At 33.7% G+C, this 19,121-nt stretch overlaps 1 protein-coding gene across 1 annotated transcript in view; it reads right to left on the reverse strand.

Moving 5' to 3' along the window:
* Positions 1–1,432: 1,432 nt before the first annotated feature.
* Positions 1,433–19,121, reverse strand: part of CIP2A (cellular inhibitor of PP2A) — a 37,258-nt gene continuing 19,569 nt past the window's right edge. Inside the window, exons 9-21 of the mRNA XM_037148898.2 lie at positions 18,444–18,662; positions 17,156–17,315; positions 15,514–15,655; positions 14,376–14,475; positions 13,132–13,250; positions 10,732–10,927; positions 9,611–9,685; positions 9,399–9,509; positions 7,152–7,348; positions 4,630–4,743; positions 4,097–4,179; positions 3,253–3,392; positions 1,433–2,105 (exon numbers count right to left, since the gene is read on the reverse strand). Of these exons, the coding sequence (XP_037004793.1) occupies positions 1,935–2,105; positions 3,253–3,392; positions 4,097–4,179; positions 4,630–4,743; positions 7,152–7,348; positions 9,399–9,509; positions 9,611–9,685; positions 10,732–10,927; positions 13,132–13,250; positions 14,376–14,475; positions 15,514–15,655; positions 17,156–17,315; positions 18,444–18,662 (1,827 nt within the window). The 3' untranslated portion in view covers positions 1,433–1,934. The remainder of the gene's footprint in view (positions 2,106–3,252; positions 3,393–4,096; positions 4,180–4,629; positions 4,744–7,151; positions 7,349–9,398; positions 9,510–9,610; positions 9,686–10,731; positions 10,928–13,131; positions 13,251–14,375; positions 14,476–15,513; positions 15,656–17,155; positions 17,316–18,443; positions 18,663–19,121) is intronic.

Below are 19,121 nucleotides of genomic sequence, written 5' to 3' on the forward strand. Positions count from 1 at the left end.
CGGAGCCTTTTGTTCTTAGTCATATCTAGTCATTTAAAAATTTTTCATATTAAATTGAAAATGCACACAGTTGCACATTAAGGAATAGAACACATTCCTTGCAGACTGGTGCAGCTATTGTGGAAAACAGTATGGGATTTTCTAAGAAAACTATAAATGAATATGCCTTTTGACCTGGAAATTCTACTGCTGGGATTATATCCTAAGAACCCTGAAACACCAATTCAAAAGAACCTATGCGCTCCAATGTTCATAGCAGCACAATTTACAATGGCCAAGTGCTGGAAGCAACCTAAGTGCCCATTAGTAAATGAATGGATCAAAAAACTATGGTACATTTACACAGTGGAATTCTACGCAGCAGAAAGAAAGATGGAGCTCCTACCATTTGCGACAGCATGGATGGAACTGGAGAGCATTGAAAAAAGTCAGGCAGTGAAAAACAAATAGCATATGATCTCACCTATAAGTGGACTCTAGTCAACAAAACAAACAAGCAAAGCAAAACATAAACAGAGACACTGAAATTAAGAACAAGCTGACAGTAGCCAGAGGGGAGTTGGGAGGGGATAATGGAGGGAAGGGTTTTCACGAACAACTATAAAGGACACATGGACAAACTAAGAAGGAGGGTGGAAGCAAGGGAAGGAGGGAGGTTTGGCTAGGGTGGGGGGGTGGAATGCAGACAACTGTTACAACAATAATTAAAAAAGAAAAGAAATAGAACTCATTCCTTATAGAACAAGAAGCAATTTAAAATGTTATTTTGCACAATGCTCTTTTTGAAAATTTGTGTATCTGAACAAAATCCATACAGCTATATAAAACTATTAGAGTTTGATATTAATGTAATTAGTGAATTACAAAAATATATTTAATTTCTAAACAAATTCAGATATACTCTAGCTGAAAAACAGAAAAGTAATCTAAGTTCACCTAACACAAATGGAGATATAAATAGTGAAAAAAACACCAAGTATACTTAATAGTTGTACAAATACAGCAATAAAATCAACCAAAATATTGACATAAAAACTCTTCTTAAACATTTGATTCAAATGAAGATTATTGAAAACTTCCCTTATATTAAAGAGAAACATGAAGAATATGTAACCTATGCTTTAAAATTAAAAGGCCACTTTTAAAAACTATTTAAATGAAAGGCAATACATTAAATAAAATTCACATTAGAATTAACAACAAATAAATTTCTGAATAGGTATTAAGGATAATCTAAGGTATCCGATGTAAATCGTAAGAAATTCAGGAGGAATTGAAATTATATGGATGGGCCAACGTACAACACTTTAAAGAATAAAACTAAACCTATCTCATAAGTAATTCTACAAGGTATTAGTTTTATATGTGACAAACAGCGTAGTCATTTAACACAGGCTATTTTCTAATTTTTATACATTATCTCTTTTATATTCATTGCACTGTTTTTTCCAATTTAGAACTTATACCATTTATCTTATTGTACTTTAAGTGCAGTAATAAAATTATTTTAAATTCACCAATATTTTCTTTAGTGCTACTTTAGAGAAAAACTTGTGTGGCTGTCTCATGACTTTTCTTTTTACTAATTTCTCTCTATTTTCAATTTATTAACCTTTACAATTGTTACATCAAACAACTGGATTTTATAATCTAAATAATCACAAATGAGACTAATTAAACAGAATAAAGTGGGAAGCAACTAAGGAAAAGGAAAAAAACCTTATAAAAAAATAATGGAGGTTGAGAATAACATCCTAATGTGAGAACCAAAGAAAACTTTAAGCAATAAAAGACCAAAATAGGAAGTAAAACTTTAAGACCAAATAAAACCACATTATCAGATCAGGTGCTTTACTAAATTAATAATTATTTGTTATTTGTTTGAAGTTAGAAATTACCTTCCCATCCTACCTCCACCAATAGATAGAGAATGTCTATAGACTGAGATTCACAGTTTCTGGATTTATTTTTCCACCACTTAAACTGTGGATCATTGCTATCATATGAGAGTGTTTGTTCAACTCTTCTTGCTGAAGTTTCACTTGTGACTCTTTCTCTTCCAAACGACCTTCTAATTGGGACTTTTGAACTTCTAGGGAGGAAGCCTAAGAGAGGGAGAAGAGGAAAATAAACAACTCTGCATTTTTTTTAAGATATTTTAAAATATCTTCATTTTTCACAGATATTTTAAGATATCTTTATTTTTCATTTGTAAAACAACCCTTTCAAACAACACATTACAAATATGTATAATTTAGTTAACAAAATTATACGGTTAGTTTAAGGTAAGTAATCATTAAATAATACAATATTAATTAAGAAGACACATTCCATTTGTCTTTATAAGTTAATGGTAACTATTGACATTGTGATAGTTGTAAATTAAATTTTAGATTCTAACTATTATTTAGAATTACTCTTAAAATAACCACATTAAGGCAGATCCAGGAAATCTGTAAATGTGTCATGGAACATTATGCCTCTTCTGTCACTTATGCTCTGTAGCTCAAACTGTCTTTTAATCCTGGTCTGTTCTCATCTTTCCGGTAGTAGATGGACCAGAATGCACTATTGATAGCTACCACACCAAGCAACCATGACATGTAGAAAGAGCAGTGGTCTCAGATTTCGACTAAATCTACTATTCCACATAACAATGAGAGTGCCCTTGAGCCAATTACTTAACCCAAGACTAAGTTTCTAGGGTGAAAATAATTATTGTCAGTCAAGATGGAGGCCTAGGTAAGCATGGCTCACCTCCTTGCACAACCGCATCAAAATTACAACTAAAATATAGAATGTCCATCACTCGGAACTATGAGAAATTGAGCTGAATGGAAGTCTGACAACTACGGAATTAAAGAAACCACATCCATCCCGACTGGTAGAAGAGGGAAAGTCACAGAATGGGCTGGTCCAGTGTCCACAAGTGGTGGGTAAACACTCAGGAGAGATGTCCCCGGGATGACTTTATGTGACATAAAGAATGGAAACACTTCTCTGCATTCCCTGCCCACTTAACAGCACTAAGTGCTAGCTAACAGTATATATTTAATAAATGTTTGATTATGGTTGGAAATATAGGTTTTCTCATTGTGAGGAGTACTCATAACAACTGCTAAACCATTTTGAGATCCCAATATCTTCACAACAAAATTATACTAAAGAAACAGAATAATTTATCCAAATTCACCTTTTATACAAATAAGACTTCTTCATTTTACTGCAACTATGAACTCAACAGATTCTTACCTTAATGCTCAATTCTTTTCTTATATGTTCTGTTCTAGTTAATTCTTTTCTAAGAATATCAATTGCTTCTTCTTTATCTTCTCTTTCTTTTTGTAAGACTTTAATCTTTTCTTCTTGTGCTTTTGTTTTTTGCTGCAAATCTTAAAACAAACAAACCATCAGCTATGTGTTCAGAGGTCTTATACTAACTTTCCCTGAAAATTTTTAGTAGCTGTTCTGTCATAAGAGCAAAAGAAAAACAAGTAGGGAGACGAAGATATGTCTTGCTGGAAGTAAGTTTTACAGTATTTGATGAATTAAAAAGCACCATGTAACTCTTCCACTGTACTAGAAAAATGTCAATCTCCATGTCTTTCCCTCTCCCTGAGTTCTAAAGATAATATATAGTAATGAGGGGAAGGATAATCCTCAGCTTAAGGGTTAAAAGAAAAAGGGAGAGAAAACTATGAAAAATTATATAGGTAGATGATGTCTGTGCTCTAAGGCAAGTGAGTTAGAACAAAAATGTTTTTAGTAGATCACTTCAGAGCTAGCATTAAGAAGCTAATAACTAAAAGTTACCTAGCACTGCCACCTGCTGTTATGTTCCTTTAAAATGTTTTATTTTACAAAGGGCAATAATTTCCCATAACTCCCAATTTTTAAAATCAATTTAATTAAATTGCTTTGTGAAATGTTATGGCAAGAAAAGGAGAGCTGTGTAGGATGTAATTTAAGATTTCAGAAAATGAGAGAATTGTGGAAACTAATGAAAGAGCAAAGTAAAAACTACTTGTGTCTTGATTTTCTTCTAACAGAATACATGTTAACGTATCAAAAATTTGTCAAATAAAGAGCTACTTACTTGCCAGTTTACATTCTCTGTCTACTAGTTGGTTCTGTACTTCTTTCCTCTGTTCTTCTCTCTCTATTAACTGGGCAACAGTTCTGAAGTTATTTTAAAAAACAGAAGAAAACATCAATGAACCATAACATTCCTCAAGTATTTTAAGAGAAAATTTCTAAGAATAGTAATTACCCTTAAATTCTGCCAAATATGTTCTATATACCAGTTAAAAACTACTAATTTATCCATAGAACACAATATTCTGTATAAAGGGAATCATTATTTTTGCCAATTTCAAAATAGCCCTAGCTAGTGTGGCTCAGTGGATTGAGTGCCAGCCTGTAAACCAAAGGGTTGCTGGTTTGATTCCTAGTCAGGACACATGCCTGGGTTGCGGGCCAGGTCCCCAGTAGGGGGCCCCAAGAGGCAACCACACATTGCCAGAGTTTTTCTCCCTCTCTTCCTCCCTCCCTTCCCTTCTCTCTAAAAAATAAATAAATAAAATATTTTTTTTTAAATTCCAAAACAATTAAAAGAACTATAAATTTTACTTTTCATTTTGTTGCTTGAGTGACTCATTCAACTTTTTCAGTGTCTCAATTTGTTTACTTAGAGAATCACATGTGACTTGTAACTCTTTATTCTTTTTTTCAACAGTTTCATTCCTGAAAAGACAAGGAGATGAGGGATATTTTTATGGAAGAAAATCTATAACACAGAAAAGAAATTCAATGTTTTCTTTACTTTTTCTTCTAACCAAATTGTACACACAGCAGGTAAAAGGAGGAATGTTATGAACAAGCAGGGCAAAAATAGAGATTAATTGTAAAAGACAGTGAAGACAGGTTTTGGCTGACAGGTGATAAAATGAGTACAAATGGAAATGTGTGGGGGCATTACCCTCATGTTTATGAATACAGAGATTTATTTTACAGATAATATACATTACATAATCTCCTATAAAATACATAGTTACCTTTATAGTTAGATCAAGAAACTGAAACAACTTTTATAAAATTTTGTCATTCTTAGCCTCTTGGGCATAATATATGTTTAATTAAAAGTGTCAAATTAATGAATAAAGTAGTAGAGGATTCTAAATCTCTCTTGCCTCTTTAAAACTCTGAATCTAATAGTCCTACTTATTTTACCTGCAAGGTAAATACAGAAAGAATTACTACTTCAATACCCAACCATCTTAAGTGTGAAAAGTTGACGTAAGCGGAGCCATTTTTAAATAGGGCTAGGCAGCCACTCCAAAGGAACTATGTCTCACCCTCAAACCTTTCCAGTGTTTGAACTGGGCAAAATAATATTTGGGACTGAGCCAAATTAACACTGTATTTCAACAGACTATTTGCAATCCTAAGAGTAAAGCAGACATCTTGACTACCAAACTGAAAATTAAAGACATTCTTCAGAATTAGCACCACCATGTACAGCTGAACAATAACTTAGTTTATTTGCACCTATAGAAATGCCTTTCTTTTATTTATATAATTATTTCTCTTCCCTTTATCATAAAAACCCCGACCCTTCATTCCCTAATCTGTACAGTATTCAGGTTGCTGCCTGAATCAGTGCTTCCTGAATACCTATTCTTTTGTAACCTCAAACACTTGCTGCTTCTCACTTTGGCGTTTTCTTTTTGGGGTAACAGAGGCATAAAATGTCCTTTTCACTTTACTAAGCACTAAGATAAATAAACTGATTGGTACACTAGCCATATTTGGCCAGAAGTATTTTATTTGTCCCACACAAAATTTTTTAAATCTAAATTTAAATTCCTTAATATTACAGTTGAGTTTTCCCCAGCCAGCTTCTTCTACTTGTTACCCACATGGCCCCTCAAGGCCAGAGTTTTACTTCTTAGCTCTTCAATCACTATCCACAACTTAGCAGGTCTTAAAAACCACTATTTCTCTTGGACCACCTGCTAACTTTCTTTTACAACCTGACTTAACACTAATAATTCACTTTGTCAGGGCTCCCTCAACCTGATTTCATAGAGTTGTTGGGAGAAAATAACCTGTTTAGAAGTCACCTTCTTCTATTTAGAAGGTGACTGTTTAGAAGTCACCTTGCCATCACATATTTTCCAGATGTTATACATATACTTTTATTGATGTGAAAATATGCACATGGATCTTGCAAAGTTAACTATTTCCCACAACCATTAACAGCACAGAAGAGTAGAAAATTTTCAAATCTTAACCAATCTTAAAATATAAATTAAAATAAGGAACAAGTTAACCAGAGTGTTTTTATTTCATTGTTTGGTAGAAAATACATGATTGTTCCTGGTATTCCTTATAATTCAGAAGTTTTAAGACTAGCCTAAAAGATACAAAGTTTGCTTTACAAGAAAGGAAAAAAGTCAATTTTATACTTTGCTAGTGAGTATATAAAATTGTATAGCCTTCTTGGTGGAAAACTTGAAAATCTACCAAAAATTCAAAAAAAAGCACACAGCCTTTACAGCAATCTGCCTTTAAGAATTTATTGTACAGACCTAGTCACATATAAGTAAACTGTATTCAGTGGAATTAATGATAAATACTGACTAAAAATTTAGAGATCAATTAAACACTAACACCCAAGTTTCCATCCTATTAGGCTGAATGACATGAAAGTGTTAATATTCAACCATTTTCAATTGGTAGAAATGACCAATTCATATGGTTAAACCTAATATAAACGGTTGACAACTTAGGGTCATTCAATTATCGCTTATGGAGAGATTACTATGTACCAGGCACTGTTCTAGGGCTTAGGGATTTGTCAGGGAACAAAACAGACAAATTGGTCCTTTTGGTGCTAACATCCCAGATGACTGATAACAAATTAAAAGAACTAGAATTGACTGGAAAGAGACCTGTATCCTGTTTCCAACAATACTGAGTTTGAGTAAGCAATACTCCATTTCACTTTAACTAAATTTCTTTATTACTTACCACTTTATGATATTATCAGTATATATAAATGCTTACAAAAAGATTTTAGGACCACAGAAAATAAGTGCTATGCATTCATTATAGATTCTAATCTTAAATAGAAACATTTATTAATTTACCTCTGAAGAAGTTCCATGTAGGATTTTGTCAGTATTTCATGTTCTTCAGCCACAGACTGCAACTTCCTATTATGTTGAAAGAGATGCTCAATATCACTCTGGGCTCTTTCAGATTCAGCCTGTTGTGACTTTAGCAATACACTAAGTTCTTCATTTTTTCTCTCAACATCTCTCAACATACCAGCAAGTGTCCGTGCCTAAAAGAAAATGCAATAGAGACTTTTCCACTATCATTATTTAATATGCTCAATTTTTACAATTTAAGGACTTATGAACCATCTAATAGGCTAGCATCTACTGGGTTACTGAAAGATTTATTAGTAATATATACTTATTACTTATCAAAGGTGGAGGTGAAGTCATCATTTTCACATGGTGTGAGAAGTGTTACAGAGAAGCACAGGGCAGATATATAGAGGAAGGATGACTAAGCATGTGATGGAAGGAGAAGGCCAGAGATGCTTCCTGGAGAATGGAGATTAACTAAAATCTAAAGGATTATTTCAAGAGATAGAGAGGAAAAGGTGTTCTAAACATGGAAGAGCAAGTGCAAGGTCGGGGAAACCTAATACTGTCAAGCTTAGAAATAGCAAAGCAATCTAATATGGCCGACTGCCCAGAATGCACAAAAATGCAAAGATAAGGAATGAGAAGTAGTTAGAATCCTAGGATGCCAAAATAAGGAACTTAAATTATTTCTGAGCTGAAGGTAAGACACTAAAGGATGTTCAGCACAAGAGTGACAGTATCAGATTACTGCTTCTGGGATCACTGTGGAAGAAGGGGTGGTAGAACCAAATACAAAAATAAGATGACTCTGTACGCAACAGAAGGTTGAGAAGAGACTAGACTGAAGGTAGGAAGCCTAGAGACTTTGCTATGATTTATTTGAGAAATGAGAAGGTTTTGACCTGCAGCAAACAGTGACAAAACAGGCAAAAAACCACACACACACACACAAAAAAAAACCAGAAAAAAGTAATATTCAGGTAAAATCAACTGGACTTGGTAATGACTAATTGCAGAGGGTCAACTGTGTGATTTCCACGTTTCTTGTTTGACGAACTTTAAGAACACTAGAAGGAATGAATACAGGAAAGACTACATTTTTGTGAGGGAGGGTGATGACTTCAGTGTTGGTTATGATGACTTTGCAGTATTTGCTATATATTTAAATTGAGCTACACAAGGAGGCATTTGGTACGTAGGAAAAGGGATCTGCATATAAATTTGGAGACATTAACAATCTGGTAATGACTGAAAATATGAACCACCTGAAAAAAGGAGAAGGGTAAATACTGAGAAGTAGAACTGCTGGGTCACGCGGTTGTCCTACTCTCAGGTTTCTGAGGAATTTCCATACTGTTTTTGATAATGGCTACACCAATTTACACTCCCACTAACAGTACATGAAGGTTTCCTTTTCTCCACATCCTTGATGACACCTGTTATTTATTGACTTTTTGAGGTGGTATCTCATTGTGGTTTTGATTTGCATTACTTTGCATGGTGACAGATGGTTACTAGACTTAGTATGGTGATCACATCATAAAGTACAAAAATATGGAATCACTACATTGTATAGCTTAAACTAACATACTATTGTACGCCAACTATACAATAGTATGTATAGCTGAATTAAAAAAGGTGGGAAGGGCTTAACACATAATACTTGGAAAACCCAACATTTACAGTTGAATGGAAAATAAAGAAGCTCAAAAAGGATATTAAAAAAAACCAAAATGAACAAATAAAACAGAAGCAAACTCATAGAGAGAGAACAAATTGATGGTTGCCAGGTGGAAAAGCGGTTGAAAAGATGAATGAAAAAGGTGAAAGAGATTAAATACAAATAAAAATAGTCAAAGGGAAATAAAGTATAGCATGGGTAATATAGTAAATATTAGAATAGCTATGTATGGTGTCAGATGGGTACTAGATTTATCAGGGTCATCACTTTGTACAGTATATAAACATCTAATCACTATGTTATACACCTAAAACTAATATAACATTGTATGTCAACTAAATTTGGGAAAAAATAACGTTCATTACGATAGAAAGAAAATCAGAAGACAATGATGTAACTAAAGTTAACGGGAAGAGGGTTTAAAGGAGGGAGTAGTTGTGTGAAATGCTGAGGACAATTTACTTCAACCAGAGCAATAAAGATACAACAAATATTTTGTACATATTTTACTTCATTTAGTTTTCTACTAATTGGATGTATCTTTATATTGTACACACCTCTGCCTCAGCTTGAGTTCTTTGACAGCGATACTGAGCAATCAACCTATCAGCCTGTGCAAGGGCTAGAGCTTTTGCTTCCAAGAGATCTTGTAGCCTGCTTTCTTTGCACTATAAAAAAACAAAAAACCATTGCGTTAACTTTCATCACTTACTGGAAAACATCCATTACAGCTGAATTGTTACACAAGTTAAAATAAGCTTGTACTTACAGCTAATGTAGACAGTTTCATCTCATATACATCCATGATGTCAGATATTCTCACATCATTAATCTGATCCTTTACCTGTTTTAATATAATTAAGTCAAAAATCAGAAAATTTTAACATCACAAAAAAAATAAATGTCCAAAAGATGAGTGGATAAAACAGCTATGGGACATTTACACAATGGAATTCTACTCCACCATAAAAAATAAGAAAATTTTACCCTCTGCAACAGCACAGATGGACCTGGAGATTACCATGCTAATGAAATAAGCCAGTCAGAGAAAGACAATACTGTATGATTTCACTTATATGTGGAATGTAATGAACAAACTGAACTAACAAGCAAAACAGACAGACTCATAGATAGAGAGCAGATGACAACTAGTGGTGGGGGGACAGAGGGGTAGAAGGTTAGAGGGTGGAGGGATTGAGCAAAAAGGTCATGGACATGGACAAGTGTGGTGACTGCTGGGAATGTGAGGTATAAGGGGACTAAATGATAATGGAAAAAATATAATAAAGATTAAAAAAATGCCTACTAAAAAACTAAGTCATTAAAACTTAATGAGTAACAATTAAAAAATATCTTACCCCAGGCAATTCACAAATATTTCACTAACTTTGTTACTGCATAAGAATATCTGGGTAAAATTTGGAATACATGTGGGATTTTAAAATACCAGGTCTGGCAGAAGTAAGGCCTGTGTAATAATATGGATATAATAATTTATAGTTTTAATTTGAATATTTCACCTAAAATGTCATATGGTATACTTCAGTGTGATACTGTTATGTTACAGAATTACATGCTTAGGATTTTGTAATAAAAAATTTTGTAATAAAAAGGGGACCTTATTTGTGCCAGACCCTGTATATTTCTTAATCTGAGGATGTGGGGGAGGGTGGGCTGGCTAGGGAACAGTAGGGAAAGAACAACAGTGGTGTTAAAAAATAAGAATTTTATCCCTTATTTCCAAACTTTCTAGAATACTTTCACTTTTACATTAAAAGTTTTCAATGATCAAATCGACATTTAAAGTTATTTAAATAAATGTTATAATTGGAGCAGATATTCATTGTATAGCAAGCAGAATCTCATGTAAAATTGCTATTTGTCACCCACCACTGCTCCAGACTGAAGCTTCTCTATTAAGTCTTCAATGTTTGATACCGGAACTCTATCTTTCAAAAGTGGAGGAGTTGAACATTTTACTGATGACGGAAAACTGGGATTTAATGACTGCAAAGACATTCTTCTGGGCAGATGTTCTGTTTCCTGTTGTCTGTAGGCATTGTTTGCTGCTATACTTTCCCCAAGTCTGAATGAGGATCAAAAACAATAAAAAAATTTACATAAAAATAAAGCAAAAGGCAGAATTAGTATGGAATTACAGAATCTTTTAGAATGATCCTTTTTAGTAATGTCTCCAAATACTTTTGAAATTATCTTGGAGCCTATGATGAAGTGGGATTTTGAAAATAATTTGTTGGAGGAAACTCTTTTCTATTTACAAACCTTTATAATAACTACTCCACCTCTTGTTTGGAGGCAACAGAACTAGTTTGTGAGTGCAAATTTATTTGTAAAAATTAAGTGCATTATTGGTAATGGTAAAAATATTTTTACCATGGGCAACATCACCTGGCCTTTACCTACTATGGCCTTCACCCTTTTCCTTTCTCCTTCAGTGTATGAGCTCACAAACCTGACTTCCATTCTGCCTCTTCCATTGATCCCCTCTCATTTCTGTCTCAGGGCCTTTGTACAAGCTGTTTCTTTTCCCACCAGACCTGCATAGTGCTGGCTCCTTATCATCAGGTCTTAATTCAAATTCAGAGGGGTCCCTGTACTCATAATGATGTGCATGTTATAACCTTAGTTAACTTGTCTCCCAAATAGAATGTAAACCTCATGACAGAAGGCCCCCTTTCTAGTTCACTACAATGTCCAAAATGCCTAGAAGAGAACCTGGCACATAGCTGACCCTCACAGGATGTTTGTTAAATATTTGAATAAAACTAACACACACGAAACAAACCTACCTACACACCCACCCACATATCCATCCATCATTTAATTTCACCTTATTAAACTGTCTAAGGTAATGTAAACAAAGGCATAAATAGATATAAGTAGATAACTGAGTTTCCAAAGAGAAAATCATACAAGACAGGGACGACTAAGACATAGTGAAATGATGGGAAGGTGTCACACAGACAGAAGAGGAGACGTCCACTCTCAGTGACACTGAAGCTGTCTGCTGGAAGTGTGGGGGTGTGGCTTCATGTCAGATTACCACAGCTGAGGCAAGCAGGCCGCCACAAAGTGAGGCAGCTTTATAGACCATTTTTATCTGTGACTTGAGAAGCTCCCCATTTGTCCATTTATTTCTTTAAAAATATTATAAAATAAAAAAATTCTGATTATGTGATCTCTAGGTCTTGTTTTCCATAGTACTTCCCTTAATTTATGACTATTTAAATTAATTCTAGAAATGAGTTTGCTAGGTCAGTTAATAGAAATAGCAGAGCTTAACAAATTTTTCTTTAAAGGACAAGACAATAATAAGTATTTTAGGTTTGAGAGTATACAGAGTCTTTGTTACATCTTCCCAACCCTGATGTCAGATCAAAGTCAATACAGACAGTATGAAAATGAATGGATGTGGCCCTATGCCAATAAAACTTTATTTACAAAAACAGGCTTCTCTGCTGGCTACAATTTACTGACCACTGGCATGTGGAAATATCTTACCTACTTACCACTGCTTCGGTTTATTCAAACTACTTTTGCAAATGCATTCACATAAATCACTTAAACTTTTTAAAACTATATATAACCCTACTAAACATTTTATCAATCATTTTGTTTTCGGATAGCTCTGAAAATCTAATTTTTTTCCAAAAATAACTGCAAATATTCTTTTAATATTTGAAATTAATGAGTGCTGCAGATAATTTTGCCAGGCAATTATCTATTCCACTTCCTGATAAAGGTACAGAATTTTTCTCAGGGAATTCTCCTACCCCTTTCTTTCCTCCCCTGAGCCCCCAACTTCCAAATTTTAGTCCATGTAGTTCTCATAGATGAAACCCTTAGCATTTGCCAAGGTGCCCTCCCTAGCAAATGACCCATATCTGGTCAATGATAGTGATGATAGATGATAGTGATGCTTGGACTGATTTAAATGGTTGGGAAGGAAAAGCTCTTTCTCGGGAGTAACCAAACTGGCAGGATGTAAACTTAATCCAGAATCTACTGCATGAAGAAGAGGTGTTGAGAGACAGAGACACAGCACCTGGATAACACATTCAACCACGTGGATCTAGCTTTTCCCTGACTATATACCTGGTCTTTTCAGTTAGAATCAAGTTTTCTTAATTATATGAAAAATTACAATGAAGTATTGCAATGAAGTATTGAATTCACTAATCTTCTGATCTGTCTACATTGAGCCCTAGTAAAGAAACATAGCAGGATATTCCAGCACTATGAGATATACTACAAGTGATCACAACTCACACTAAAGCAGGAAAATCTGGCAGTGGAGCAGCTTCCAATAATATTCCCAGTCCAGACTGTACTTGTTCTCTATTATCTGATGTCAAAGCAAATGCCAATGGTGTTATCAGGCGTGGATCCTAAGTAAATCAGAAACCAGAAAAAAAGAGGCATAAATAATAAATAATATCAGGGTATAAGGTAAACAGAGCTAAGCCATAAAATAATTCTAAAATGTTTTTATTTGATGTTTGAGTGTATTTGTTAGTCTTTACTTTGTTAAAATGGTCTTAGCAATCAATATTAACACTAACTTTAAAAATCTGGCAATGGTTTAGAATGCACTTAGTTGTGCCTATGAAAATCACACCTCAAAATTTTGATGAATTTAAAATATCATCCACAACTAACTGATGCATTTAAATAACTGTACTTACCATGTAACTCCTTGATGTCAATAAAAATTTTGCATTAGTACTGTAAGCCCCAAATCACCCATTCCAAAAAACATCTAAGAATTGACAAAAAATCAGTCTGACTCAAAAACCTGGAGCTCAGGGAGGTGAAAGAACTTGCTCAAGTCTGCAGTGACTAATAAGAGGTGGATTCTGTATCTGAACTGCCTCTTAAGCCTTAGGCTATCAAAGTGTACAAGTGGCCCCAGCCTTAGTGGTTTTGGCTTCTACCCTGTCTGGTTCATGAGAACCATCTTTGTTATTGTAGTACTTTTATTAACACACATTAAATATCTATTATAAAACAGGTTTTATGGATATCAAGGTAAGCATCTAGAGCTCTTTTTCAGCTACTATCATTAAACTTTGTGAGTTAGCTATTTTCTGCATAGCCTCTCTAATCTTATTGACAATCGAGTCCTTTCCTTCTAAATGTCTCCCTGTCCATTTAATACCCTAACTCATCAACTCCAACTAGAAACAAAAACCCCAAAACACAGACGACTTCCCTCATCACCACAATGCCAGTAAGTGAAGGAAACTGAAGCAGGACACAAAAAAGAAAAAGGCTGAGGAAACACTGCTCTCAGGAACATTCTGTGTATTAGAACCAGATGCACTTCTGTTCAATTTCTATGAAACTGTATAAAATAACTGTGTAGCGATAATATTATAGCTACGTAAGACAATTAACAACTCTAAACTTTCTACTGAATGCCAGTTCTAAGAAAATCATCCAAAAATTAAGAATTTTAAAACAAAAACATACATTGGGAATAAACTTCAATTATATGAAAACTTTATACTGACCTGAAGGATTTTGTAGAAGCTTACTTCCATACCAGGAACCAAATGTTTAAGTTTGTTCATCAAATCAAGAGTTTTCAAAATTACATCAGCAGCAAGTTTGCTTTAAAAAACATCATATTTAAATTAGTTAACTCAAAACCTGCTTAAAGTTTATCTTTGTCCACAATTCTAAAGAAAACAGAAAAAAACAACATCTTTGTTTTTAAACCTCAAGGAAATAAAGTGTTGTTTGTTTTGAGAAATAAAAATATCATAGACACCAACATCCTATCAACCCAAGACCCAAAGAGAACAAACTAGCGTTAACAGTTGAAAGGGCACTTCTTTTTCTACTCCCAAATGCCACAAAGTTTTAACTTTCTGCTTCAAATTGCCAGCAGCTTTGGTAACACAACCCATTTAATTCTTAGCTTTGGCACTGGAATATCAATAAGAGAAGGCAACATGAGGCAATAAAAAATACCTAATATTTACTGAATAACTATACTAAGCTGTATTCTCAGCCATGTACCTAAAACAGTGTACAAAAAGTCAACAGATAATCCTTGTTACTGGAGAAGGCAATTCCAACAATTATGATATGAAAATTAAATCATAGTGTCTAGCATTTAGCAGGTCCTCAAATAAATAATTGTCAGATGGACTTAATTCACGTGAGAGGAGAGGGATAAAATAATATTACTACGCTACTTTTAACCATACATCTTATCATGCTAAGGTAGAAAAATCATCTTTATTGTTATGAAATCTTCAGCAGTGACTGATTTCCTTATAATAAAAACTATCTGTTTTTTTCATTTAAACATATAAAATTAAATGAATATAAAAGAAATTACTAAGGCAATGTCAGAAAGGACCTCCAGGAAAAAAATGTTCAGGAGTATAAAAGACGCTTAGGTAATCACAATATATTAAAACATGACAAAACAAACCTAAACGATGAGAAACAAATCACAGATGTTAATATCTTTCTTCAGAAGCATGTGACCTATGAATTGAATAAATTTTCTAAAAATTCATTACAAAAATGTTTTTAATTCTCTACTACACTTTGAGTCAATAGAATGTACTCCAAGGATGAGCCTCCAAAAGCAATTAGAATCACTATCATTTTGCAATTTGGAGTTCATACACTTACCTCAATTCAGAATCGGCTACCTTTGTTCCGAACCCCAGATCAATCTTGCCATATGTAAACTGTTGTTCTATCAGCGTAGTACATTTGATAGTAGTCAGAATTTTTGCAATGTGCATTTTTAGAGTATCATCTCCACAGAGAGGTAAGTTTTGTTAAGGGACACATTCTCAAAGAAACATATTCGTATGGCACTTTCTAGCATTTAGAATGATTGCATACAAATTATCTCCTCACTGCAATTCAGTATAATTATTGCTACATTTACTCAATGACAGACTAGGAAATTAGAGCTCACAGCATTTAGGTAGCTGGTTCGTGGCAAGAGATGAGTGACACCAAAAGTTTCTGACTGAAAGGTAAAACAACGTGTCTGTTTCTCTACTAGACGTGAGTTTTCTGATAGTAGGTATCACAATAGTTCAGTAAATATGTGTTGAACTAAAGGAAGTTATTTTTTCATAGTTGATATATTGTTAAAATTATTTTGAGCATTATTTGAAAAGGGTCAAGTTTTGTGCTAACTTATGAGAGAAGGCCTGAATATATTATAGATATTACTAAGGTCAAGCAAAATAATCATGCCTCTACAAGCAGCAGTTCGCAATTTTGGCTGTATGCCAGAATCACCAAATTCTCATAAACACTTCCCTTCTCTAGGGTTTCACGTTACTCCAACTAAATTAGCATCTCTGAAAGAAAGGTTCTCGGGTCAGTATTTTTTTAAATGTTCTTCTGGTGATTCTAATAAATAGCTGAGGTTGAGAATCACTGCTATAAAGGAAGAAGAAAAATGAAGAAGCAGCAGCTTATAAGAGGAGGTCAAAGAAATGTGGAGTTTGCTCTAAGACAAGACAAATTTGAAGAAATTCTTCTTGATCTGAGATACAAAAAAACCTGATTAGGCAAATGTAAGTGATCTGGCTCAGATTGGGTGGCTCCTTGCTGATAATAATAATAAGTTTTAATAAAATATTAAAAAATTGAGATCTGGACTTTTCAGAGGCTTAGAATCAGCTGAACTAAAAAAAAAAAAGCCAACAAGGAAAGACCTAAGAAGATCGGTATACAGAAATTAGGCAGTTACACTAATTGCACTCAAGGGACTTTTTTGAAAAAAATAAATTCATTTGTCTTGATAATATTTATCTTTTTATTACCAAGTGTGATGGTACCTTTATTAAAAACATTTATGCTTTAAAGAAAACACAGCTAAAAATCACTGAGCTAAAATAATGGCCCCCTCACTAACATTCACTTATTTTGATGCACTTCAGCAAAGATAGCACCACAATCATCCAGGGGCAGTGATCGGCATCAGAAGAAGGTAACAGGGCAGTTATTTTAGAATATAGTTCAAATCTCAAATTGTGATAAAAATATCTAAATCAACTTTAAAAAGGACTTCTAAAAATATCCTTTAGCTTAAAAGGTTTACACAGAAATAAGGTAAAAAAAAAGTCTGAATAACTTTTATAGAAACACTTTGAAAATTAGTTCTATAGTTTAAACTTTACTCCAATCATTCTGAAGAGATACGAACCCGAGAAATTATAAAATTATAGCTAAAGACAAAAATGCAGGAAATACAATGCTGAAAAAAGAGTGGTTATTTAGTTTCCATGTTTATAACAGTAAAGGATATTTAACAAAACTTCAATAGCTTTGACCATCCTTTCACATTTATTTCTTATGAAGGCCTCATCTAGAGTTTGCTCTGTGAACTGCAGCTGATCAAGGATTGAGGGCAGCAGAAGGGTCACAAAACAGTCAGCTGAGGAACTGTTAGCAGTATCTATGACATCCTGGAATATAACCATCACCAATGATTCAAAACAAAACAAAACAAGAGATGAAATACAGAATGCAGAAACAGTCCTCATGGAGCTGCTATATTCTTTTAAAATATTTATAATTATTTTAATAGTTCATTAACCTGTATATCCTTAAAATTTCTCCTTTTATCTAGTTTTCAGGGCTATAATAACTTTTTTTCTCAAATGAAACAAAGTTTTGGGTTAGTCAGCTATAAACAAGACACTTTTAAATGGACTATATTTGTCATTTAAAAATTGTTATAAATTAAAGGTTTGTATTAAAAAAAGTATCTTGAACTCGCTAAATGTAATCATAATAGATTTAAAGAATTTAAATAATAAATAGACAATAGTCTTAATGTTTTACAACCACAAATAATTACAATCAAGAATCTGAAGGATTTCTAAATACTAAAACTGATTAACAGTTAAGACCAAGAGAAAACAGAAAACACAACTTGAGCATAATTCTTAATATATGTAATCATTCATACACATTTTTGTTTGTGCACAGGATCCAGTAAGGAGAAGGGAGACATTCTAGGAAAATAGTGAGGGTAGGCAGAATGGGTAAAAACATGGAGAACAGTAGAGAACACAAAATAATCCTGACAGTAGAATCTGCTAGAATGTAATAGCTTCTACAGAAATAATTTTTGTCTATATCTTAAGTGACTAGGAGTGTACGGCATGCTCCATGCCATTTCACTGAATCTAACATTCCTCTCTTAATCCATTCAACAGGCTAATGGGGAGAGCAGACAGTATCTACTAAGAAAGATAGGATGTGACTACTTAAAAAAATCGTCGTATAGCAGCAAAACATACAAGTCAAAAGCCTTTACTTATTACACTGAAAAGTATATACACACACATATATACGCATATACATATACACAAACACAAAGCACTATTCAGCGACAGCAAGGAAAACACTAATATTTGTGACTTTGTCAGAAAAAAGATATTCAGTAGCTAAATGGTATGGAGACTAGCAATGGAGAAGTTTTCCTAAAGTGTATGAACAACTAACTGGAAGTTTATTATGAATATTTTTGAAAACTAACTGTTCACTGAGAATCATAAAAGTGGAAAAGTCAAATTGTCAAATATTACCTCAAATATTTCCTTGAGTAACTCCAGTGCTAAAATAGAACAGTTTTCCGATCCATCCACAGGTTGGCTTGACCAACGAAGGAGAGCTACACTAGGTTCTAAACATTTAGAACGGCTTCCCAGGACGGTGTTGCCAGGTGAAGACTGTTCAAATACCATCTGAGTGAGCACATGACGCAGCTGAGTCACTGAACAGAAGGCAAGAAGTAATTCTAAAACCTGTGCAATATAAAGTCTTCATTAAATGTCAATTTCACACAAAGCAATCAAATTATGAAGCTGAAAATGACATACATTTTTAAAGAAAATATAAAAATTAAAAGCAGTTTCCAAGTTTCCTTTCCATATTACTTTTCAAAATGAGTTAATAAGTTCCACAGTTACAAAGACATTTGCTCTTGGTGGTTACTCCTGATAAACAGGACTTTGAGAACCGAAAAAGAAAGGGCAATTTCAACTGATGTTCAACTAATAAATAGTACTTTAATTTTTTAAGCATGAATGTTTTGTTCCTAAAATGGAAAAAAATTAAAAATAAGATTAGTAATTAATCCTTGCTGTCATGCTAAGATTCAAGAACTGCTATAAAGCATACTTTAGGTTAATATTTAAAAGTGGCATTCCGAAGGGCTACAACCCAAAGAATGGCTGTTTCCACACCATGTTTACATGTCAGTG

Source organism: Artibeus jamaicensis, unplaced genomic scaffold, assembly GCF_021234435.1.
Source record: "Artibeus jamaicensis isolate MK-2021 breed Jamaican fruit bat unplaced genomic scaffold, CSHL_Jam_final contig_3126, whole genome shotgun sequence".
In the NCBI taxonomy this organism is placed as follows: Eukaryota; Metazoa; Chordata; class Mammalia; order Chiroptera; family Phyllostomidae; genus Artibeus; species Artibeus jamaicensis.